The 26,926-nt window shown below is 43.1% G+C and overlaps 1 protein-coding gene across 2 annotated transcripts in view; it reads left to right on the top strand.

The window, feature by feature from the left end:
• ITPR2 (inositol 1,4,5-trisphosphate receptor type 2) overlaps positions 1–26,334 on the top strand; it is a 533,444-nt gene extending 507,110 nt beyond the window's left edge. For both annotated transcript variants that reach the window (XM_067695972.1, XM_067695968.1), the window contains 2 exons: positions 18,519–18,680; positions 19,634–26,334. In XM_067695972.1, coding sequence (XP_067552073.1) covers positions 18,519–18,680; positions 19,634–19,720 — 249 coding nt within the window. In that variant the 3' untranslated portion in view covers positions 19,721–26,334. The remainder of the gene's footprint in view (positions 1–18,518; positions 18,681–19,633) is intronic.
• Positions 26,335–26,926: the final 592 nt, after the last annotated feature.

Raw genomic sequence — 26,926 nt, 5'->3', positions numbered from 1 at the left:
ACCTCATTAGCATAAACTCAAGTGTGATCCAGGGGGGTTGTGAATAACAAAGACATTTCGATCATTGGGGAAATTCCAAGGATGCACGGTCTCCCCCTAGGAGCCAGGCAAAGACTAGTCTTATTTTTTATTGTACAGCAGTGCCCCAGCCAAGGAGAGTGACAGGCCTGGGAGTGGCCAGTTGGCGGTGGGAAGGAAGGTAACGGGGGTAGAAGCAAGTCAGAGGAGAAATGTGAGATCAGAAATTGCCTATACTGCTCGGGGGGCCACATACATATGGATTTATCCATGGTTTCAACTCTTAAGATGTGTACCACCTAAATGAGGAGGCAATTAAAAGTCAGCCGGTGTTCATTATAAAACGTCTCAGGACAGCATCGGAGTTCTCATCAACACAGAGCACCTGTGTACAGCAGCCAATCATCACCAGGCATCACAGTGTTGCACCGACTGGCTCCATCATGTGTCAGAAATGAGTTTTACACGTACACATCGCTTCAACATCTGTTTCAGTTTCTTTAAGTTTTGTGTCAGATTGACATTCCATAAAAACAAATCATCAGGCAAATGTTTCAAAAATAGAAAAATGGATAAAACGCATAAAACCCGAACAGCCTCAGTTGGAAAAATAGGGAGTTTATTTGTGAAGCTGCACAGAAATTAGAAAGGCAACACCTACTGCATGTTCAGCGCCTGTTTCCACATTGCCTTTGTGTCAAACTGCTCTATGACCTATGGTTGCAATTCCTGTTCACCAAGACGCTGTGCCTTCTGTGACTTGGCATCTTATTATTATAATGAACCAGGGGTCATTATTCAAGAAGAGCCGCCATGCTCTGGGGTTTCGGTGCACCCTACTCTTCTCCCAGCCTCACTTGTGTCCTGGGCAGCCCATACCTCTGCTTTGTCTTTTGAAGTCTCCCGTGTTCATCCCGCTTGAGATTACCTCATTTCTTCTCACATTTAACAGCTGCTGCTTGGCAGAGTTATGTGTCATCGTCTACGGCTGCTGGGCTCCTTGTGTTCAGGACTACATCATCTTTGGACCCAGCTGGCCAGCTGTTGATGCATTGCCAGCCTTGGTAAAATTCTTTTCAATCTGTGCACCATCCTACAGTTGTTCTAAGTCCCAGACAGTGGCCACTGCTATGCTCTGCAAAGCTATCATCCAACGTACAGTTCAGTCCCATGTTGATATCACACCCTGCTTGCCCCTATGCCAGAAGAACGTATTGGTTTGGACTCAATTCAGAGTTTTTTATACAGCATCCCTCAATCCACATGATGTCCTATGCAGAAAAATTTAGTGAAGAAATGTTAGCTTGTTGATGCTAATGAAAAAGTTTGACCTGAGTGTAAGATTTCTTTGGTACAATGTGGCAAATCATCTTGGTCCAATTCTGAATTTATTTTTAGGTCTCTGTATTGTGCTAACCCCAAAGAACCACTCCAGATCTTTTTTATTCTTTATTTTTTAAATTGAAGTATAGTTGATTTACAATGTTGTGCTAATTTCTGCTGTACAGCAAAGTGACTTAGTTATACGTATATATACATCCTTTTCTTAATATTCTTTTCTATTATGGTTTATCCCAGAAGATTGGATATAGTTCCCTGTGCTATACAGTAGGACCTTGTTGTTTATCCGTTCTAAATGTAATAGTTTGCATCTATTAGCCCCAAACTCCCACTCCCATCCCTCTCTCTCCTCCCATCCCCCTTGGCAACCACAGTCTGTTCTCTATGTCTGTGAGTCTGTTTCTGTTTTGTAGATAGGTTCATTTGTGCCATATTTCAGATTCCAGATATAAGTGATATTGTCTGGTATTTGTCTTTCTCTTTCTGACTTCACTTAGTATGATAATCTCTAGTTGCATCCATGTTGCTGAAAATGGCATTATTTCATTCTTTTTATGACTGAGTAGTATTCCATTGTATATATGTACAACATCTTTATCCACTCATCTGTTGATGGACATTTAGGTTGTTTCCATGTCTTGGCTATAGTGAATAGTGCTGCTGTGAATATAGGGGTGCATGTATCCTTTTGAATTATAGTTTTGTCTGGATATATGCCCAGGAATGGGATTGCTGGATCATATGGTAATCCTATTTTTAGTTTTCCGAGCAACCTCCATACTGTTTTCCATAGTGACTGCACCAACTTACATTCCCACCAACAGTGCAAGAGGGTTCCGTTTTCTCCACACCCTCTCCAGCATTTGTTATTTGTAGACTTTTTAATCATGGCCATTCTGACCAGTGTGAGGTGCTACCTCATAGTAGTTTTGATTTGCATTTCTCTAATAATGAGTGATGTTGAGCATCTCTTCATTTGCCTACTGGCCATCTGTATGTCGTCTTTGGAGAAATGTGTATTAAGGTCTTCTACCCATATTTCAGTTGGGTTGTCTGTTTTTTTGTCGTTGAGCTGTATGAGCGGTTTGTATATTTTGGAGAGTAAGCCCTTGTGGGTCGCATCATTTGCAAATATTTTCTCACATTCCGTAGGTTGTCTTTTCATTTTGTTTATGGTTTCCTTTGTTGTGCAAAAGCTTGTAAGTTTGATTAGGTCCCATTTGTTTATTTTTGTTTTTATTTCTGTTGCCTTGGGAGATTGATCTAAGAAAAGCCACTCCGGATCTTGATCGTGACCATGCCCCAGCTCCTCATGATAGATTTTTGAAACAATTCAGGGACTGGTAGAGAGGCCAGTGACAATAAAAACTAAAGGAAAAAGTCTGGATTTTTTTCAGGAGAAGGTCATTGGAATCAAGGACAAATTTCAGGGAAGGATTAATATCCATCCACTTTATAAGAGAAAAAGAGAGAACAGGAAATAATGAAAATAGAGTAGCAGGTATAGACTACTCCCATGAAAAATAAGTCAAAACCTATTTTTATAGGCAATTTACAAGTGACCAAAATACATATGACTTCATAGTAGATAATACCTCACAGTCATCCTTTCAGCAATATATGTACATAAATGCAATTTTCTAATCTACAGCCTGCCCAGATACGGAACTCTTTCATTCTCCTAATTGGTCCAGATACTATAAATGATAGTCCAGGTTTCAGTGGAAACCAGAGGGACCATAGTTGTGACGGGAACAATCCTGGTTATGCCATTGTCTCTGCAAAAATTTGTTTTTGGAAAGCAGAATGTTTTTATTTGCATATGATAAGACTGTGCTGATACAGCATCCTAAGGAATCCATAAAGAGTTACTAGAACTAACATGCGAATTTAAAGAGGTTCAAAATTATAACGTATACACAAAATAATCATATTTCTGTATATTAATCAAAACCTGTTGAAAATTAAAATTTTAAATGCCAGAAACATGGAATAATTACAAGGAGATTTAACCAACTATAGGTGCAAACTCTGTTAAGAAAAAAAGAACTACAAAATATTGCTAGGAGAAAGAAATTTTTTTTTATTGGAATATAGTTGCTGCACAATATTGTGTTCGTTTCTGCCACATGGCAAAGCAAATCAGCCATACTGTGCAAAATTTTTAATAACACTGCTTTCATGCTCACATGTGTCCCTATTTAGCCTACAAATTAGATGATTTGTAACAGGAGTATAGTTAATAACAGGAGTACAGTTAAGGATTTCCTTTAAGGTTCAGCCAAAGGTTAGCGATGTTGAGATATCACTGGTTAGGTTCTGAGTTATTTAAAGTGGTTGTTCTCAGACTTTAGTGTACATCAGAATCACCTAGAGGGCTTGTTAAACACAGATTACTGGGCCCCAACCTTACAGCTCCTGATTCTGCAGGTCTGGGTTGTGGCCTAAGAATTTGCATTTCTGTTTCCCATTTGATGTTAGTGCTGCTAACCCAGGACAGACAGCCTTTAAGGACCAACAACTCTTTTCCTCTGCTTGGGTAGTGTTTTGAAGACAAGGGAAAAGACTTTAGGATAAACCAAACAAGTTAAAGGAGCTATTTGATAAAAGGTCTTAACGTCAGGGGCTGGTATAAGAACATCAGCTGGTGAGCTGGCTGACTGCAAATTCAGTCTAGTCAGATTATTACAGGTAAAGCCCCGCGATGATAACCACGTGCTGGATCCTTCATTGATTTTTGTGTGTGATTTTGAGATTTGCTGACCATTCATACCCCCCCGGCCCGCCCTCTCAAGGGGGGCGGGGCGGGGGGGGGAAGAGCATTCTTTTTGTTGTTGTTGTTCCAGAGAAGGAATTTAAGTAGTCTTTTAGAAATTTACTCATTTTTTGTTCGAGACAAACCTGTATGTGCTGTGTATATACATACATATACATCTATGTGAGGTATAAAAGGCAGTGAAGTTCAAACAGTAACAGATGGAGTTACTAAAACAGATTTTAATTCCACTTGTTATTGTGTTACGTTTGACTCTGGTGTTAAAAAAAGTTCTGGAATGTTTTTTCTCTATATCTATGTTTTCTGTACAGACATTTTGTATGTGTGTGTACGTAAATTTTTCCTTGAGCTCTCTATATAAATTTACTATGATTTTTTAAATAGATGTATTATTCTTAATTCTCCTCTTAATAAGTCACCTACAGTGGAAATGAATACGATGATGATATTCGAGAGAAATTTCAGGAGAGTCCTGTCAAAATAGCAGAAAAAGATGTTTTGATTTACATTTTACTGCTGGTTCACCACTTGCTATTTTTTCAATAGTATTGAAATATAAATTGCCCTTTTTGTTTTCATTATTGACTTTTTTTGATTATAAAGAACAGGCTGATCTTGATCTAAACATGCTTGTCATTTTCATAATGGAGGAGAGGTCTAGCCAAAGTACAATGTAAATACCGAATAACTGAAAGATTCAGAACAAAGATTAACCCGTGAACCCCGTATAGTAAAAATTCAGTTGGTGACACCTTCTAGGGTCAAGAGACTTTTAAGGTCAGGGATGTCTTTGATGTATCAGGAGTCCTCCATTGTCATCCTGGTTCTGCCAATGATCTTCTGATTTGTGACTCAGGGGTTAGTGGTTAAATTTAAACTATCTTTAAGGCTTCTTCCATCTCTGTTAGAAAGGGACATTCTCCAGTGGTGTGCTAATGTTTAACGACCAGTTCTGGCGGTAACGAGAAAGCCCTGATGGTCGCATTGCCTATTTCCACGGTGTAAATATTCCCACCGTGGCTGCTTTCAGGCTGCCAACGTGGTGTCACTGAACTCAGAGGTGGAACACAGTGGCACAAACCAGCTCCCTTCTGTGGGAGAACAGCTGTGGAGTTCTGGCCCAATAATCCATTTAGGGGCCCAATTATCCAGTCTATCTGTTCACATTAATCATGCAAACAAAATATTTTGAGCTCTGTGAATGCAATCTTATCCTCCAGGAAAAGGTGTGGTCTGTCAACTATGCATTTCCAAACATTTATTTGCTGACTTCAAAGCCCCCCGGGGCTGACATTATTGTGACAGCACACCCTGTGTCCCACTCCTGCCACCCTTGCCAAAGTCCCCATGAATGCCCACCTGGAGATGGTGGTCTCCAAATGGGAGTCTACTATGTCTGTTCTTCATGCAGCAGCCAAAGTGTTCTGTTTCATTTTATTTTTATGTGTACATGTGTGTGTGCATTTGCTGTAAACCAGGAATAGCCATTCCTCCACTGGGGGCCAGAACCCTCCTTGGCCCCCACTGCTTCCAGTCCTCCCCATAACTGGGTCTGCTTCTGGTACCTCATCTCCTACCACTCTCTGTCTCTCACTTAGTACCACACTCCAGGTCAACCTCCTTTCTGTTCTTCAAATATGCCAACCTCACTTTGAGCCTTGGGGCCTTTGCCTGACTGTTCCCTCTGCCTGAAGCTCTGTCCCATCACTTCAGTGCAGAGCTATTTCCTTCTCATCAACCAGGCATCACCTCCTCAGAGTAACCTGTATGGCCTATTCAATCTACATAGCCCCCTCTCCTCCAAAGACAATGTTTCAAACCACTGTTTTCTTCAGAGTGTGTAGCCTTATCTGAAATTATTTCATTTATTGTCATTTGTTATCGTCTCCCTGCTCTTCCTTCACCTTCTGTTAGACTGTAAGCTCTATGAGAGCAAGGACCCTTTCTGAGCTGTTCACTGCTTTAGCCAGAGCTCGGAACAGTATCGACTACATAATAGGTGTTCATTACATATACTTGAAGAAAGAAAGGAAGGAGGTCTTTTTGCTTTGGATTAGTAAAGAACAAAAAGAAGGGGGGGCTTCCCTGGTGGCGCACTGGTTGGGAGTCCGCCTGCCGATGCAGGGGATGCGGGTTCGTGCCCCGGTCCGGGAAGATCCCACATGCCGCGGAGCGGCTGGGCCCGTGAGCCATGGCCGCTGAGCCTGCGCGTCCGGAGCCTGTGCTCCGCAACGGGAGAGGCCACAACAGTGAGAGGCCCGCGTACCAAAAAAAAAAAAAAGAAAGGGGAGTTGTTCATGGTAATGATATGTCTTCTTGAAAAACTCAGGTTACCGTGTTTACCGTATATAACAACTCCTAAGCATCCCTCCATTTTACCAACGATATGTATCGAGTGCCAACGACGTAGAAATGGAAGAGGCGAGAAGAAATCAGAAAGAAATCCTGCCCTCTAAAGGGCTTATAAACTAAACAGCTCACAGATTTCTCCTCTGTGTAACTGATGACCCCATAATTAATTAATAATATTAATCATGTATGACATTTATGATATGATATGATTGTGATATTTGATTTATGGTATGGTCATAATTATCCCATAATTATTATAGTATTAAATATGATTGTTATATAATAATTAGTTAGCTGTATGACTTAGATCATTAGTTAGCTGTGTATGACTTAGATAAGGGCCTTAGTCATTCTAGTTTAAAGTTTTATCACCTTTGTGCTGGACAAACTAGGCCAGTGTTAAATTAGCACCTGGCCTCTTTAGCCCCTTGACACTTGCACCAGTCGGGGAGTCTCTTTTTTTTTTTTTTTTTTTTTGCGGTGCACGGGCCTCTCACTATCGCCGCCTCTCCTGTTGCGGCGCACAGGCTCTGGACGCGCAGGCTCAGCGGCCATGGCTCACGGGCCCAGCCGCTCCGCGGCATGCGGGATCTTCCCGGACCGGGGCACGAACCTGTGTCCCCTGCATCGGCAGGCGGACTCCCAACCACTGGGCCACCAGGGAAACCCCAGTCGGGGAGTCTTTAAACAACAGCAACTAACCTGGCTATCTTAGGGGGAAAAGGAATTTGTGGAAGGGATGCTCAGAATCAAGAGGAAAGTGACAACCAGGCCCAGCTGGGCAGAATCCAAGCAAAGTGAGCTAGCTGGCCAGAAAGTCCCACCTGGGGCCAAGGCTGGCTGGAGGGAAGGCGCCACTGCCTCTGCTGCTGTGTCCTGGAAGCCGGCCCTGGCACCAGTGGCATCACCACAACCAGAGGTCACTGTCTCAATCACTGTGAACAAAAAGAACTCTGCTTCTTGGTAGCCCTTGTTCCTTGTCAAAATCTCAAGCAGGAGCAACTGGTGGGCCACTCTAAGGTCAAGTGACTGCGCTCTGACTACCACAGAGAGGACAGACTTTTCAGCTTCCTCAGCAGGACGATGGACCCAGCCTTCCACACGACCCCCCGGTGGCAGTTTCCTCAAGCACAGGAGGGCATCAGGGGTTAGGCAGCCAGAAGTTGGACAGATGCCCACTTGAGAATCTCCAGCTTTTTCCTTTCCCAGTGAGACTTCCAAATGCTCATACTTGAGGTTATTTGCGGAAGAAAATAAATATTTATGTTCTTTGATAAAGAGGCCAAGAGGGAAACTTAGGAGAGTAAATATGGGAATTAACAAATAATAAGATTAAGAAAGGGGTATAGCCCCAAGAATAAAAATATAGATTAAGTAGAGTTATGAACTGACAGGAAAAGAAAACCATAAACAGGAAGGGAAATGACTGGCTGTAAGGAGGCCCTGGAGCTGCCTGGCGTTCCCGACAATCTCCTCTGTTACACAAGCTTTACTTATTTATTTTCCCTTTGTGGTCAGAGTGCTTCCCACTTCACACTTCTCCAGGAAAAACGGCAATAGGGATCTGGGAGAATGTCAGGCAGGCCCTTTGGTTCCTTGATCTCTCACAGCCAGGTGGCAGACAAGCCTCCCATCACCACATCATCAGACCTTTGACTGGGTTTCGGTCCCTGCCTCTGCAGCTGCTGTGTATCTTTGAATCAGCTGGCTGGTGGCTCACAGCATCTTTGGCTGCGGGCCTCCACTCCCTTCCTCTCTGAGTGATTCCCCGACCTGGTCGGTGCTCAAGGTGGGGTCCATAGCCTCCAGCAACCCCATATCACAGCTGCTGCCACAGCCAGAGACCTTCTGCCCCTTAGTGTTCCTGGTTACCAGCCTAGCAATCCTGCTAGTTATTGACAAGAGGACTGTAGCTCCCAGCAGCCCTAAGCTACTCTTGGGTCCGGATCCTCTTAGATCTTCCCAGCCATGGACCACTCTCTCTCCTTGGTACAGCTCCCTCCCTGGGTGCCCTGTGGGCTGGGAGCAGATCAACCCCTCCACTTGCTGTTGTAGCTGATGCTTTGTGTAGACACCCAGGGGACACGGTTAGCTGCGCCAGGGGTGAAAAGAGACCAAAAGAGAACCTATAAGCAGTTTCACTTCCATGTGCAGCCCTTGCCCTCCCATCGTGGACATACAGGGTGTTGCTAAGAGGGAGGGTTGGGAAGGCGGGAAGGGCTAGGAAGCAAGGTGGGTGCTCCGGGGCTGTGGTCTCTGCCCACAGGCCAACCTGCTGCCCATGATGAGAGCCGCCGCTCGCCCCCAGGGGTGCATCACCTACTCCAGGTCACTGCTGAGAGCCCTACTTTTCAAAATCGGCGCATTTTCAGGTTGCTGGAATAGGTAGGACTTGAAGATCACAGTTCTCTCAACCCCCAAATAGCCGGGGTCCCCCATCCGGCACGCAGACCACACTCAGGCAATGACTTTTCCATTGGCCTAGTGCGTGCAGTGCCTCTTGCCCATTGCAGGAGGCCGAGGTCCACATTAATGCCTGACTTGACCAGCACCAGCTCCCGCGCCAGTCTGGAAATGTTGAAGGACAGAAATCTCGACCCATGAGTCTGAAACTCCAGAGCCCAACACTTTTTTTTTAACATCTTTATCGGAGTATAATTGCTTTACAATGTCGTGTTAGTTTCTGCTGTATAACAAAGTGAATCAGCTATACGTATACATATATCCCCATATCCCCTCCCTCTTGCGTCTCCCTCCCACCCTCCCTATCCCACCCCCCTAGGTGATCACAAAGCACCGAGCTGATCTCCCTGTGCTGTGCGGCTGCTTCCCACTAGCTATTTTACGTTTGGTAGTGTATATATGTCCATGCCATTCTCTCACTTCGTCCCAGGTTACCCTTCCCCCTCCCCGTATCCTCAAGTCCATTCTCTACGTCTGTGTCTTTATTCCTGTCCTGCCCCTAGGTTCATCAGAGGCATCACCATTTTTTTTTTTTTTTTAGATTCCATACATATGTGTTAGCATATGTTATTTGTTTTTCTCTTTCTGACTTACTTCACTCTGTATGAAAGACTCTAGGTCCATCCACCTCACTACAAATAACTCAACTTCGTTTCTTTTTATGGCGGAGTAGTATTCCATTGTACATATGGGCCACATCTTCTTTATCCATTTCCCTGTCGATGGACACTTAGGTGGCTTCCATGTCCTGGCTATTGTAAACAGAGCTGCAATGAACATTGTGGTACATGACTCTTTTTGAAGTATGGTTTTCTCAGGGTATATGCCCAGTAGTGGGATTGCTGGGTCGTATGGTAGTTCTATTTTTAGTTTTTTAAGGAACCTCCATATTGTTCTCCATAGTGGCTGTATCAATTTACATTCCCACCAACAGTGCAAGAGGGCTCCCTTCTCTCCACACCCTCTCCAGCATTATGACACTCTTGTTTAAGTGTTTGTTGAACTGTTTTGATCCTCTCTTCAGCCGAGGGGGGTCCACACTTACCTGTTTCACTCTGGCTCCTAAGGTGAGGAAGCCACAGAAGGCAGCTTTCAGCTCTGCAGAAGCTGAGCCTGCCAGGCTGTGATGCCCTCCTGCACACCCCGTGCTGGGAACAGGGCAGCCACTTCCCCCACGGCTGTGCTGTGTGTGAAACTGGACCAGCGTCCAGTCCCTCCCAGCTGTAACTTTTTGACTGCCAGCCTGAGGTCCTGCTGAGATCAGTACCCTGTCGTCCTCATCCCAGCACTTCCTCCTTCATGGGCACTTTTGCTGGACGTATTTTTCTCTCTGCCCTTGGGAGCAGTGACTGGATTAAATAGGCCTTGTCCCTGGAGGGCTCCCCAGCCAGCAGCCCCCTTCCCAGCAACGATGCCCTGGAGGTGGGGGTGTGGAAAGGGGCCAGGCAGGAGCACCACAGTGATGCCAGGGGCTGTTGCTCTTTGAGCATTTGTCAGGTGCCTCTAAGGGGCAGGCTCCAGCCTTTGTGCCATCAGCTCAGCTGTCCAAGGATCCTTGAAGTTCACACACTGCTTTGTGGGGTTCAACCTGCTTTCACATGCATAATGCAAACTTGATGTCCAAGCACTTAGATTTGTAAAATATTTCAAGGTTTGACAATGACATTTTAAAGGGATTTGTTACTTTACGAAAGCATTCAATACAGATTTGCCTTGGATAACTAACACATTTTAAATTTCTCAGTCCACACAAATATGGTACTCCTACCGCATTTGCAGGAACTCAGTTGCAGAAGGAAGATACAGATACAGAATAAACAGGGAGAGACAGAAGGAAGATACAGTTAATAAGGGCTGAGGGACTTCCCTTGGTGGTCCGGTGGTTAAGAATCTGTCTTGCAATGCAGGGGACTCCGGTTGGATCCCTGGTCAGGGAATTAAAAGCCCGCATGCCCCGGGGCAACTAAGCCCACGTGCTGCAACGAAAGATCCCATGCACTGCAACTAAGACCCAACGCAGCCAATAAATAAATAAATAATAAATAAATAAACATTTTTTTTTAAAAAAAGTGACGGCTGGCAAATGAATCTTCCAGTCCTGGAACGTGTTATTTTTCTAATGCAGCAAAATTTGCCCTTCTTCCCTCCCTTTTCTTTAGAATGAGTTGCCAAGGTTTTCATTTATTTGTCAATCCAGGAATAACGTTTTAATTTCAAAGGACACAGCTGGATCCTTTCTGTCACCTCCAGTCCCCAGTGTTTGTCACACAAGAGTGTGTTTTCCAGCTCATCCTTTCTTCCTCAAAACCCAGGGCCTGCATCCGTGTCACCTCCAGTCCCCAGTGTTTGTCACACAAGAGTGTGTTTTCCAGCTCATCCTTTCTTCCTCAAAACCCAGGGCCTGCATCCGAACCCCTGTGAGAATCAGCCTTTTGTTGTCCAAACTGAGCAATGCTTGTCACATACAGGTCGGGTGTTCACCGAGAGCAAAGCTAGAAGCCCAGATGCCAGTGTTGTGGGTGTCCCTTAAGTTTCTTTTTTCTTTTTTTGGCTGCATCGGGTCTTAGTTGCGGCATGCGGGATCTTTTTTTCTTCAACTGCAGCACACGGGCTCTTCATTGCAACGTGCGGGCCCAGTAGTTGTGGCGCGCAGGCTTAGTTGCCCCGCGGCACGTGGGATCTTAGCTCCCCGACCAGGGATTGAATTCGCATCCCCTGCATTGGAAGGCGGATTCTTAACCACTGGACCGCCACGGAAGTCCCTCCCTTAAGTTTTTGAGATAATGTCTCACCTGCCAGCAAGGCCGCCGTGCTGGTCTGAGGGCGGGAAGCCCGCCATGCCCCTCCTTCATGGAGCAGAGGCTGGGATGGGGTACGTGAAGCACTTCGCGTTAACCAACACGATTCCTTTGACTTCAGAAAGAATCCCTGTTCCAGATATTGTCCTTGTTCTGAAGTTCCAGGAAAGCAGGAATTGTGTCTTTCCTTCGGGGACCTCCCAGGAAGTAGGTAGTATTAGCATTGCTGGTGTTCCTTTTGAGAGCCATTTCCGCTGACATCTTCAAACCAAAAGTGCAAAGAGAGGAATGCAGTGGGTCACAATGAGGCTTTGGGGAAATGGTTATACTCGTCGGCCTAGGAGGCTTTGCGTATGATTTTAGAATGGAAAATGAAATATAAACTTAAGGCTTAGAAGAGGATGGTAACCAAGAAAACCTTTGCCAGTGGTCTTGTAACAGCATATTTTAAGCATAGAGAGTCTAGAAGCAGAAATGAGGATACATATTAAATGGTTTATGGATATACCAGTACAACACAATACAATGCATGGTATGTTCAATGTGATACCCCTCATTAACAGTCTTTTAGAGCACTCTGCAAAATTGCAGTGAATGTCAAGCATCGATCAATGTATTTGCACAGTATCTGCATCTGCATTTCTGATACAATACCTAAAGCATTTATTTCTGATTTTCAGTAAATAAACCTTTAGCATACCCCAGAAGGAGTAATCAAGGGGGTTCAAGTTATAAAATATATTCTCCGTGTAGTCTCTGTTTTCTCTGGCAAGTTCAGAAGCTAAGCATTGACATCTCCATTGGACGTGGAGAAATAGTCCAGTGCAGTGAAGGGAGCACAAGGTTTCCCGTCGCACAGAGTGGAGGCCAAAGCCTGGCCCAGCCACTTATAGCCCCTATGTGGCCTTGGCAAGTAACTAGTCCTTTTCCTGCCTCAGTGTTGTCATCTGTAAAATGGAGATGGTAACAGTCTCAACCTTATGGAATCATTCTGGGTATTGGCCATAGCATGACTAAAGTGCCTGACACTTGTCAGGCAGCCAAAAAATGGGATTATTACTGTGTTATAGAACTACAGTGCTTGCTTTCTCTTTAGCTTACATGCAGGTGACTTATTTTTAATCTTTTTTTAAACCTTTTTTTATTGAAGTATAGTTGATTTACATTTTAGGTGTACAGCAAAGTGATTCCGTTATATATATATATATATGTATACATATATTCTTTTTCAGATTCTTTTCCATTATCGGTTGTTATAAGATACTGAATATAGTTCCCTGTGCTATACAGTAGGTCCTTGCTGTTTATCTATTTTATATATAGTAGTGTATATCTGTTCATCCCAAACTCCTAAATTATCCCACGTGACTTTTAATATGTACCTAGTGGAGCTAAAATGACATAAGACAGTTTCTCCAAGGTTGGGCTCACTGAAACCAATCTCCTCCTACTTTTCACTCTCGTTCTGATGCAGAGAGAAATCCGTACAATCTTTACATTTTCTCAAGCCTGTCACCAATTAAGCATCAGCAGGGCTAGATCATACAAGAGCTTTTCCACTACGTCATATGGAAGAACTTGTCCAGAAGTGGAAGTTAAGTGCAGGGAAACAGTTATAAGACCTCAAGGAAACCTAAACTCTCTAGGTTTCAGAATGGGCATTTGTAATATGCTGAGCTTGGGTTATGTGGCTTCAAGGTTGCTTCTAGCCTAAATGCTATGTTTCTGTTTGCTCACTTGGCGAGCTTGGGGCTTGTCTCAGCAATTTGGTTTGTAAAGTTTTGAATTCATAGCTTACAGAACGATGAGCTGGAAGAGACATAGAGACCACCCAGGGTAACATTCTGGTTGTACAGATGAGGAAACTGGGACTCAGAGAATAAGGCTTCCCCACCATCCTTATATCACATAGCTAGTTTTGGGCTGAACTAAAACCAGAACCCAGGTGTTTTGACTCCTAGATCAATGCTCTTCCCTTTATATCGCATGGCCTCTTTCCTGCAAATGGGGTATCACATTTAAGAACCAAATATGAAAACAGCACGGCTAAGCTCTAACTGACTCTGACAACCTAATTGTTTGCAGAATAACTACAAAATTACATAAGTCAAATTGATCTGTTGAAAGGACTATTTGAAAGGTTTTCACACTTAAGTCTGTCTATCTTCTAGTCATCGAGAAAAACCCATTATTATTAGAATTTAGGGATAGCAAGAGGGTTATGGCTGGCATGCTCTCAGTCCCTTCATCTCTGGGCTTTGCATTTTAGAAGGCTTGAGAAGCTCTGGATTTCCCATCACCAAGTAGCTAGGATCATACACTGTAACCTCAGAATCTAACACTTAATCTGCAGCTTCCCTGACTTTATATTACCCTGTGATTAAACATTTTCATTCCTGATGAAATAAGGAAATGGTGTCCTATTGACTAACCAGAGTCGCCATGGGACTCTGCTAATCACGAGCACGATCACGAGGTGTACGTAGCATATGTGAGTAACCGAGAAATAACAAATCAAATCCAACTGCTTTGTTAGACGATGGACACATTACAAGTCGACGCGGTGAGGGAGTGGCGTCCTGTACCGTTCTGAGTGTCTGTCCTGCAGTTCTGGCTCAGACTAAAGTGCGGTGCTCTCGTTTCTCACCAGGCTCAGGCCGAGCCTTCCATGGAAGCTGCTCTTTCTGACACTGGAGCAGAGAGAGGAACCTTGGGGTATTTCATTGGAAACAACTTTCAGTGAACAAGCCCATGCAGCATTTATTCTAAGAACTCTGCTTTATTTGAGTTAATTTTGGTGAAAAGAATATACTTTCTGCACGAATTTAGAGGAACATCAGTTGTGAACATTTATTTTTAAAAGTGTGGCTTTTTTTTGGTAAAAAGAGGACAAAAGACCATACATTTAGGTTGCTTATTTTTTGCCATTTTAGTGAGATGCAAAACATTCAAGTCAGGTTCCTAAAAATTAAGAAAAAGAACCAGAAAGCATTCAATACTGAAAAAAAAATCTTAATGACACGTTATATTTTAGCTTCAGATTATGGTCCGTTGATATACAGAGGAAGAGAGGAATGAAACAAAAAGCATAAAGCTAGGAGAGAAAAGGCTGAGAACCAGGCAAACAAACAAAAACAGAGAAAGATACAGGCAGTGAAAGGAAGAAAGATGAGAAAAACCAAAAGAGGGTTAGAAGAGAGAATGATTTTTAGGGACTAGGAGAAAGGACAGTGGAGCTGGATGGCTTTCCTAGCCAGCCCTGAAGCCCGGCTTGTCGCTGTTTTCATCATCTTTGATTGAAGTCTTACTCTCCACCTAGACTGTCAATTCCACCAGCACAAGAACTGCACTGGGTTTGGCTCTCTATTGTTTTCCCAGTGCCTAGCACAGACATAGTCAACACTGTAAGAATTAGTCAATGAATGGATGAACAAAGGAACAAGTGAAGAAAGAATGTGTAAGGAAAGAGTCCTGTGGCCCAACCAGCTGGGGCAGTGGTCCCCTGAGAACTGCCATTGTTTCCTCAAAAGCAAGAGACCGTGGACTGGGCTGACCTGGGCCCCGCCACACCTACAAGAGCATTTCTTCAGAGGCAATTCCACCGTCTCACCCATGTTCTCTTTGCTAAGCATTAGAACACTGTTTTGTCTCTCTTTCTCTTGGAAACTTTCTGAAAGCTGATGTTTTCTCCAGCCCCACCTTGGGTCCATCACCATGTCTCCTGGTACCTTCTCACCCCAGGCCCAGCTGTCTGAGGTTCTCAAACGCTTCTGTTCCATCAGCCTCCCTGGAATCCCTGTCCTGATACAGACCAACTCTCCTCTCCTACAAGGCTGCCTTCTTGGCTCTCCTGAGAGGAGTCCCCTGTCCTTTAACCCACTGGTGGCAGCGGCCGAGCTTCCTACCCCCTCAGTACGAAAGGGCCCCCAGAAGAGGGTCAGCTGACTCAACTCCCCATCGCCAAGAAATCATCACATCTTCACCGTCATGTGAAAACCCATTCTTCAAGCCTTTCCATCACTGTCTTTTAATACCCCCAGTCACTCCTGTGTGTCATCCACCCCTTCTACTGACCTCCTTCAGGATGAATTTGCGGATTTCGTGCAGGATTCATCCAAAAGATTCTCCTCTGCAAATTGTGACTTTTTTAATCCGTAGTAAAATATACATAAAACATAAAATTTTACCATTTTAACCATTTTACGTGTAGAGTTTTATGGCATTCAGTACCTTCCCCTTGTTTTGCAGCCATCACCACCGTCCATCTCCAGAGAGTTTTCATCTTCCCCAACTAAAACGCTGTACCCATGAAATACTAACTCCCCAAACTCCCTGGTATTTTATCAGATTTCAGGCCCTCTCACTCTAGAATTTTTATTTCCTGAAGTTGTGCTGCCTTCAGAATTTTAAACATGATTCCACTTTCTGTCCACAGTCTCCCTTCTTGCTAGGAGGCCTGGAGGCAGACAAGTCTGGATGGGGATCCCAGCCAAACTATTTGCCAGCCTCAGTTTCCTCATTTGTAAAATTCAGATATAGATAATACGGTAGATAATATAAATACTAAATAGATAAGAGAACTGGAGTCCACTGGATCGTCGAAAGGATTAAGTGCTGACAGAGCATTTAGCACAGGTCTGTGCTTCTCCATCCCTGCTACCAGTCCACACGCTAGTGTGCCTCACTCCGATCACTGCTCTGCTGACATTCCTAGCTTCCTGATACCTTTGTCTTTCTGAGGCCCATTCCAGGGGACACACCATCTTGTATCAGTCCAACTCTCTGCCTCAACTCCACACCCACTTGGGCTGTTGGTGAACAGTGGTCTTTGCTGGAGTCATTACAAGGCACGGTCTCCCGGACTTCCCTGGTGGCGCAGCGGTTGAGAGCCCGCCTGCCGATGCAGGGGACACGGATTCGTGCCCCGGTCCGGGAAGATCCCACATGCCGTAGAGCGGCTGAGCCCGTGAGCCATGGCCGCTAAGCCCGTGCGTCTGGAGCCTTTGCTCCGCAATGGGAGAGGCCACAACAGTGAGAGGCCCGCGTACCACAAAAAAAAAAAAAAAAAGGCACGGTCTCCCACTCCGCCCCTGCAAGCAATTAATGGGCCCCTATTTGGCTTCCTCTTCCCATTTCTCATGCCAGCCATTTCAGATCTTTCCTCTTCACTCCATTCCCCTACCCTGCCACTACCCAAGCAGTTACCATTTATCTTCTATGTCTCCACAGATCAGAGTTCTTAAACTTTAGTGCACATAGGAATCATGCAGGTCCCCTAAGAGGTTCTAATTTCGTAAGAGACAGTGGGGTTGAAATCTGCTATTTTAACAAGCAACCCCAGGGGATTTTGATATGCAGAGTGCCCAGTTCACTTTTTGTGGAGGGCTTTCCTAAGCCACAAGCTCCTTGAGAGCAGACATTTTGTCTTACCTGATTTTCATCTCTAAATACCTGGCAGTAGATGTTGAAGGATTGATGGAATGAATGAATCTGGCTGTCACTCTGCACTTCCGCATAAGTTACCATTCTCCTTTGAAATGCTAATTGGCTACAGCTATTTAAATGCAGCTTAAATGTCTTTAATATGTTTTATCCTATCCTTTATCAGCCCTTTTCACTGCCATTGGGAGTAGGGGACTGTAAAGAACCTGTTATTCTCTGACTAACAACTACGAAAAAAAAAAAAAAAAAACAATCCAAGGGCCAGATGAGGTTTAGGCAGAAGTCCAGATATACATAGGTTGGGTCTTTCCCCTTTCCTCTTAGGGGAGGAACGTACTCTGCGGACTCTTGTTCTAGGGATCAGCTAGGCAGACGTCTTTGTAGCCACTGCAGTGGACTTTTCTGGAGTGGAAAGAATCTGAAGCAGGAAGGTCACTGCTAGGGATATTGGGAGAAGGTGACTTAGAGAAATAGGTAGAGATACAGACTGACATATCCAATCAGTGGTGGAAAGGCTCACCTGCCTTCAAATCCTGACTCTGCCATTTTCTAGCTTGTGATGAGGGTAATTAAACTGCTGGGGCTGCTTGATTCCTCGTCTGTAAAATGGGACAGTGATTTACCTTGCAAGCTCTTTTGAGGATTGAAAGATGGGGTATAAGTAATTCACAGTGATTCTATGATGGTAGGCAATCAGGCAGAGTTTTCAAGAGAGGTGGGTATCTCGTTAACCATCTGTCTTTACCACGATGGAGGGGACACACACACACACACACACACGTATGCACTCACACCCCTACACTCAGTCAGCCTGGAAAAACAGAAGTGGCACCAGCTGTTGCCCTCTGGGGAAGTCTAACTCTAAAACCTGCCTCCCACTGTAATAAAATGTTTCCAAAGAGAGCAGACAAGGTAACCTAGGGCCATGCCCTTCCACTTCCCTCTTCCCTGAGCAGAGCTGGGAGCCTGTCTTGGGGAAGTGGGAGGTAAACCAGCATGGGTGGCTGGAACTGAAACATTTCTTTTAGCATCTCCAGACCCTACGTCATCATTCATCAAGATTCACTGATCGCCCACAGCGTTCAGGGCGCTGCTCTAAATACTTTATCCGGGACCTCCCTGGGAGCCCCTACGAAGTTTGTTGCGATATTTAATTCCCACCCTCAACCTCTCCCCACCCCTGGCCAGAAAGAGTACCTTTTGCTTTGGGTGCTAAGAAACTTTGATTTAAATGTTAGTAATAATGAACACTTATAAACGTTCTTTACAGAACTTCAGGCACTCTTCTACGTTTATTCCCTTGTTCCTGCACATGTATTTGTTTTTAGGAGAAGAATTTGGACTGGTTTCCTCGGATGCGAGCTATGTCCCTTGTTAGCAATGAAGGTGACAGTGAACAAAATGAGATTCGGAACCTGCAGGAGAAGTTGGAATCGACCATGAGTCTGGTCAGACAGCTGTCGGGTCAGCTGGCGGAGCTCAAGGAGCAGGTGGGTGCGCTCGGCAGATGGAGCTGGGGGGGCGGGGCATGTGAAATTGTTCACCTCTGTGAGAGAGGGGTGGCTGGAGACTCCTGGGCGCAAGATTGTTATCCACGATGGACTGTAAATTCCCATAAAAAAAACACCCCACGTTGTGTTGTAAGAACCAAATCTCTACAAGCAGAGGCTACTTCTGCTTATCACACCTCCGCATCTTGTGTGACACTTCCACTGAACGGGGAAGGAAGGAGCAGTTGCCGAAAGACAAGGACCTCTTTGGACGTTTTTATAGAAAATCGTATTCTTTTTTTTTTTTTTTTTTCTTCAGTGGTGCGCGGGCCTCTCACTGTTGTGGCCTCTCCCGTTGCGGAGCACAGGCTCCGGACGCGCAGGCTCACCGGCCATGGCTCACGGGCCCAGCCGCTCCGCGGCACGTGGGATCCTCCCGGACCGGGGCACGAACCCACGTCTCCCGCACCGGCAGGCGGACCCCCCAACCACTGCGCCACCAGGGGAGCCCTAGAAAAATCGTATTTTCTGCCATCATAACCATTACTAAATTCATCAGAAAGGCAGATCGTCATTAGTACCTGTCATTTCAACACTACAATCAACCCCTTTGTCGTGTAAAATTGTTAGCATTAGTAAAAATAATATCAAAAGTAACCGTGGTAGGTTTTAAAATGACTAAGGTGATGGCGATGATTATGTATGTGTTACAAGCAAGGGCTGCTTTAAAAGAACCACAGTTCCTCTTTCTTAACCACAGGGAGTGGTTTGCTCTGTTTCTCTGCCTAGGGAAATTCACTTTAAAAAATATTTTCTCCTTTTTGATAAATATATTTTCTGTGATGCTGGACAGACTATAGGTGCTTGGGAAATATTCACCCAGCATTGTGTGTCCCACCAGCACTGAGAATGAGTGAGAAAATCAGCTCAACGCATTCTCTCTTTTCCCCCAGATGACAGAACAAAGGAAGAATAAGCAGAGACTGGGCTTTCTCGGATCAAACACACCCCATGTGAATCATCACATGCCACCGCACTGATACCATGGGGGCAGCCGTGACTAGCCTTTCATCAGTGTACTGCCTGATCACTGAATAAAGAACTGAGATGGAGGGGAGTGAACAGTGCCTATTGTTGAAAAGTTAAAAACAACCAAGTGCCAAGATGTTGAGTGGTTTAGCTCCGAGAACAATTTCTAACTGTGTTTTCATGGTTGAGAAGACCAAACTTAAAATGCAGCCACTAAAAAGCACACATCACGCATTCTTAATGCAAAGAGAGGTCCCTTGCTCAAATGGACGGAGAAGGTAGGGGGAGGCGGGGTGGAAGGAGATGCAGGGCGGAGAGAGCTACCTTTGGCTGAATCTGTAAGAGTCCATTTTGTCTTAAATGCTGACTGCAACCTTTGTCATGGTTGGTTGGAATTTCTTTCTTTTAATGATGGCATATGGGTCAGTGATACAGGAAGTCATTTTGGTGGCTAAGTTTTACTAAGGGAAATAACTGAAAAGATTAAAAATGAGAGTTGCAAACAAAAATGTTAATGCTTCCAAACCGTAGCTGTCACAGGCCAATTTCCTTATTTATAACCTGCAACACAATGGATTTACAGCTCTAGGAACTAGAGCTTTGGAGCTTATGCCCCTCGGGCTGACAATGCGACTGGAATGTGATTTCCTTCTCCCAGATTCAGAGGGGCTCTGTCAATATGGAGTACAAAAAGAGGTTTTCATAAAACTTGTTTAAAAACATGCTTAAAGTCATGTAGAGGCTAAGATTTTTAAAAGATTTGGGGACAAAAAAGATGACAGTAAGCCCCAAGGACATATGTATGCTATTAAAATACATTGAGATTAATAAGTGAGCATGTTAAAGGCGACAGGAAATATTGAGAAACATGATGGTGGCATTGCCTTTTATAGATATGGAGTAAAAGCTATTTGATCCATGTTTGCTGTGCTTAAGAACTGAGTGGTTTTATTTATCCTCTTCTTGCAGTTAGGAAAAAAATCCAAGAAACATATTGAATACTCAAGAAAATGCAGAGTTTCAATCGCGTATTTTAAACTGTATCAGGAAGAGCTTTTCAAAATGTAAAGAGATAATAATCTCTTCCTCAAATTGTTTGTATGTTAAATTATGCAACCAGAATTTGTGGAGGGAGAAATTAACCTGCCATGCTTGTATTATTCTTAGCGATTATGCTTTTAGAATGTTAAGACAAAATTCAGATCATGAAAGTGTTAGGAGAACTGCCACGTGGCAGGAGAGCAGGCACATGACACCAGACTCTTGGAGGTGCTCTGCAAGCTGACCTTTCCTAGTCGCTGCCCCCAAAAGAACAAAAAATTGCATTTTTGAACTCTCATGTTATCACCACCAAGGTTTAAGTTCAGGACAGCGTTTGCTGTGACCATTTTTAAAGCTTTTGGATTATTTTAATATAGTTTAAGCTATTGGCTCCTAAAATTCTCAAATCATGGTCTGGGTAGATGATAAAGGATGCCTGAACCAATCCTTTTTCCACGCACCCCATTAAAATGTAGACTTGGAGGAAAGCTGTTGAAACCCAGAGCAATGAATTTTTGAACTGAATCTGCTGGTACACCTCCCCCGCTCCTCCAAATCCCTCCCCAGGTTAAGAATTCCTTGCTCTGATCTGGTAGTATTTTTCCTAACCAGTTGCTGAAGGATCATGATTCAAAGATACTCAGAAACTGGGATATATATCTGTATGCAACACAGAACTTTGAACCTAGGAGGCATTCAGTAAATGTATGAGAAATTCCAGTGTCATTCGATCCTAATGCTTCATTGAAACTTTATATCATATATTTGATTTTTAAAAATGGCTTCACCAAAACTGAAGTAGACCAAAGCAGCCATTTTTTTAAAAATCCAAGACCATTATTGTTATTAACAGTATTAGATGAAAAGTACCTTTCAAAGTATTTTAATTAGGCAGAGAGTTTCATGGGTAGGGAAAAGAAGAGAAAGGTGGAAAACATTGGCTATGTTCCAATGTCAGAACTTATCCCTGTTTAACACAAAGTAAAATTTTTCTGATGGATGTTCTAGCATCAAGAAAATAAGTTAATTTGTACAGATGAGAGCAACCTGCCTTTCAGATGAACCATCTAGTCTTTCCTTACACTTTTTTATAGAGAATGAGCCATTGGGTATGTACTGCCATCAAGAAATGGCTTCACCTCTCCAACCATTGTGGAGTGGCAGGTCACCGTGTCACAGTGTGTTTTCTCCTATGAGAAGTATTCAAAAGCGATTACAACTAACCAGACTCTTATTTAGTCAAAATTGAAATATTTCTCAGTTCTGTCTCTCTCTTTCCTGCCTAAATACTTTAAGACTATAAAGCAAAATAAAAGCAAACAAAAAAAGGCAGTTTCAAGGCTATGAAATTCATGATGGAGGAGATAATCACGGGGAAATTTGACATTCGCTATAAATTTATGTTTGTTTTGTATATGTTTGTTAATGCAACTGGAATATTTGACCTAGGCAAGTATCAATTAACATTCTCATATTTATATAGCAATATTAAAATAAATATAATCATCTTTGATTTTGTTGTTAAGGAAAATGTTTTACTATTTAGTTATTAAAACCCATATTGGTTTAAAAGTATGTTTCCGCTGAACATAATTTTTAATTTCAAAAGGATTTTATTCCCCTACATGTTCCATTCTGAGGTCCAAGAGTTTCATGCAAGTATGTTTTAAGATTATAATATTAAAAAATATTGTAAAGCAATTATACTCCAATAAAGATGTTAAAAAACCCAAAATAAATAAATAAATAAATTTTATACTTGTAAAACATATTTAAACTAACTTTAAAAAGTTAGGGCTTATTTTCTTTCATACTGAAATTTTTCTGTTGTGATGAGGATGCAGTTTCTAGTGGATTATTGATAAGTCAGGAAGATATTTCATCCAAGTCAGAACTAATTGTTTGCTTTTTTCCATATTCTCAGCTCGCAACTCATTGTTTTGGCTGCTCTTTTTAGTTTATAGTTGTTTTATTAGAAGCAATCATGCAGTAGGGCCCACCCTCTACCCCGATGCCCCAGGGCTGCGAATGAGCGGAGAGGCTGGGGATCTGGAAACTTGGGGAGGGAAGGTGCAGGTTGGGACTTCGCTATGATTAGGGGAAAGGAGTAAAGGATAGATAATATGGATGAGCGGGGCTTACCCTCCAGGAACCCAGTAGACTGGGGCATAAGTAAGTAAATATTGCACAAGTATAATGATGTGACAGATTACAGGCTCAAGAGATAACCCTTAAACATGCAAAGAACAGGGCTTTGTGGGGAGTAGCCATAAGAGGTGTGTTCCCTCCAGCAGTTCTTAAATCTTTACAGAATAAGAAGTCAGCATATTCTGACCCACAGACCTGTTCCAGGATGCCCTGACACATGATACATTGCAAAAAGGGGTGCAGCAGGCATCTTAAAGACAAGCACAGGTGCCTACAGGAACCAGGCAAGTGACTAAAATGTATGCAAGTGTGAGGGGTACACTGTATGTAGGGAGAGGGGAGCCTGTGGAGAGCTTCTTTTTTAAAAAATTTATTTTAGTGAAGTATAGTTGATTTACAATGTTTGTGTTAATTTCTACTGTACAGCAAAGTGATTCAGTTTTACATATATATATATGTTATTTTTCATATTCTTTTCCATCATGGTTTATCCCAGGATACTGAATATAGTGCCCTGTGCTATACAGTAGGACCTTGTTGTTTATCCATTCTGTATGTAATAGTTTGCATCTGTTAATGTGGGGAACTTTCTATTTGCAAGATTTGACACCTAATTCCACTTTGAAGAAAATGCCTGAGGCCAGTTGAGGCCCTCTAGTCACTCATTTGTTGATAAAGCTACCCCATTTAGTAGAAGAAAATACACTATACCAAAATGGAGCACAGGAGCTAAAATGCATGTGAAACTTGAGAAATCGGAAAACAATTCCAGGTGTCACCTCTGAACTGAAGTGTTTCCACAGACTTGAACTAATTTATAAAATTATCCTACCAGTTCTTCTCATTTCACCAGTAGCCTTTTTTTTTTTTCCTGCAGTAGAGGAATGCTACATTTGCCTCAAAAAACATGATTCTAATATATGTCAAAGCCAGATAAGTATAACTCATAAATTATTATTAATAAAATTGAATTTGTTTAGCTTTTTTGCATGTGATACTTTAAGTGCTTTATTCATTTCTTAACGTTTCTGAATAATGTATCCATTGGTATGAAAGTCATTATTATTGCTATTTTACATAACGAGACATGGGGGACAAAAATTTTGGTGACTTGAATCACACTGGTGAGCTAATCCAGGTGGACCATTGTGTCCAGCGCTTACTGAGAGTTGGTCAAATTCCCAGTTGGCCAACACCTACTGGTATATCTACATCCTGGTGATACACAGCAGGGGCTCTGTGATTACAGGCCTTTTGACCATCCAGGATTTCCTGGTTCTTAACCCCCAGAGCATGGGACAGCTGATATCAAAATGACTTGCATGAATCACTCGCAAACCACAAAGAGAATTCTCTGCTCACATGGGCAATTTCTAGTGTCCTTGAAGCTGTGTGGCAAGAATTGTTTTGTTTTGTTTGGGATCCGAGGAAAGGTTTCGGGAGGAAAAGTGGACAATGTGTTCCTTTTCCAGTGAGAGTAACTAGCACGAAGGGCGGGAGGATACACGTGGAGGAGAGTGTGATGGACATTTGAAAGTCACCCTGCCTTTGACTGTCAACTGCAGTGCTTTGAGGAAGTCTTGGGAAGGCTAGTCTTCAGAGCACAACTGCAGGCCAGAAATCTGTGTACTTGAACCTCTCCTATGTCCTTCCCCGACAGCAGAGGCGCTGGCACGTCACATGGAACGTGTCACATGGCAAACAAAGAAACACAGAGACCAAACTTGATGAAAGTAGAAAATTTATAAGAACAGACAGAAGTTGTTGAACTCAGTTTGACTCAATCTAACAGAAAATTCTGGTCTTTACACTTCGATGTGGATTTCCCCCTAGATTAGCCTGTTCCCTTTTCACTCTGGTCCTTGGGGTAAAATCAGCTCCAGGTAGAATTGCCCTCCTAACAGCTGTGGAAATGTGGATACAGGTGGGGATCCCCTCTACAATCCACTGCAGCACTTCCTTCCAAAGTTCTCCTTCCCTCAAATCTATTTGTGTAGGAAAAACCTTCTGAGGCTGCTGCGTGTTCTAATAACTGTGGTTTTTGTTTTGTTTTTATAATTGTCTTCACTGTGGACAGTTGTATCTGCCTTTCTGTCTGCCGTAACCTCTTCCCTCTCAACGTGGATCAAATGATTTTTTGTGATCCTGGTCTTCTCAGCAGTATATCCAAATAAAAATTTTGTGAACACATTACCTTAAAATTAGACCCTGCTTCATAAAAAATATTAATGTATTTTATATCATTTAGGGTTTTATTGGAGAAGAAAAATCAGGTTGGGTGACATGGACTGAGAAGATTTTAAGGATTTTAAGGATTTGACATCATGCAGTTGTAGTGAAGAGCTGGTGAAGAACTCGACGGAAGGCTGCTGCTTCTGCATCAGTGGTGGAAGGTCTGGAGTCATGGTGAGTCAGTGGGGCTGGTGGTCAGGAGAAAAAGCTGTGTGTGAGGCATGGAAGAGCAAGGGCAAACTAGGACCCATGGGAACAAAATTCGCATCTAGCTTTTGCTACCTCCAAACTCCATAGCTCATGTGACATAAAAAAGAAGCTAGTGTTCTTCACCTTGGAGAAGCATGTGCATCTGACCCAGGACTCAGTGAAGCTGAAGAGGAGATCTAATGGGAAGTGGAAGATGGAAGACTGTGGACTGGCTGCTGCCCACACCAGCATGGTGAGCAGGAGATCAGGCTTCAGTGGTACCTGTTGCCTACTCCTTCTGAACTTAATGACTGTTGCTTCACTCTCACCTTCCAAATCTCATGAAAATATCTCCTGTGGTCAAAATTAACCTATAATCCTCTGAGAGAGGAGATTCTGAGAAACGTAGTTCCAGCTAAGCTAAACTGATGGAGTGCAAAGCCACTGCACTGGAGTAGAACTTAATGCTCACCAATAGCGATGCTCCTCCTCGTACTGGACACACAAAGGACATATTTCCCAGCACCCATTGTGGTTTGGTGGAAACACACGACTAGTTCTTTTTTTTTTTTTTAGATTTTTTTAAGGGTTTGTATTTTTTTAAGGGTTTTTTCTGTTTGTTTGTTGGCCACGCCGTGCGGCATGCAAGATCTTACTTCCATGATGACGGATCGAACCCGTGCCCTCTGCAGTGGAAGTATGGAATCTTAACCACTGGACCACCAGGGAATTCCCTAGATTTATTTATTATTGAGGTAATTTTGGTTATAACATTATATACGTTTCATGTGTACAACATTATATTTCTATTTCTGTATACCTTACAGCCTACCCACCACCAAATATTTAGTTTCCGTCCATCACCATGTAGTTGATCCCTTTTACCCACTTCGCCCCTCTGGTAACCACTACTCTGTATCTACATGTTTGTTTTTGTTTGGTTTGGTTTGTCCCATTTATTCTGTTTGTTTGTTTTTTATATTCCACATATCAGTAAAATCATACTATATTTGTCTTTCTCCATATGACTTATTTCACTTAGTATAGTACCCTCAGGGTCCATCCATGTTGTCACAAATGGCAAGATTTCATCTTTTTTATGGTCATTAGTATTCCATTATGTATCTATACATACCACATATTCTTTATCCATTCATCCATTGATGGGCACTTAGGTTGTTTCCATATCTTGGCTATTGTAAATAATGCCATGATGAACATAAGGATGCATATGTCTTTTCAAATTAGTGTATTCATATTCTTTGGATAAATGCCCAGAAGTAGGATGGCTGAATCATATGGTAGCTCTAGTCTTAACTTATTGAGGAATCTCCATACTGTTTTCCATAGTGGCTGCACCAATTTACAGTCCCACCAACAGTGTACCAGGGTTCCCTTTCCTCCACATTGTTTCCAACATTTGTTATTCCTTGTATTTTGATGATAGCCATTCTAACAGGTGTGACGTGATATCTCATTGTGGCTTTGATTTGCATTTCCCTGATAACTAGTGATGTTGAACACCTTTTCTTGTGCCTGTTGACCATTTGTATTTCTTTAGAAACATTTTTAATTGGGTTGTTTGTTTTTTTGTTGTTGAGTTACTA

Source organism: Pseudorca crassidens, chromosome 11 (genome assembly GCF_039906515.1).
Source record: "Pseudorca crassidens isolate mPseCra1 chromosome 11, mPseCra1.hap1, whole genome shotgun sequence".
Taxonomy (NCBI): Eukaryota; Metazoa; Chordata; class Mammalia; order Artiodactyla; family Delphinidae; genus Pseudorca; species Pseudorca crassidens.
The sequence above is the reverse complement of the archived record's forward strand: the minus strand, read 5'-3'. Positions and strand labels throughout refer to the sequence as shown.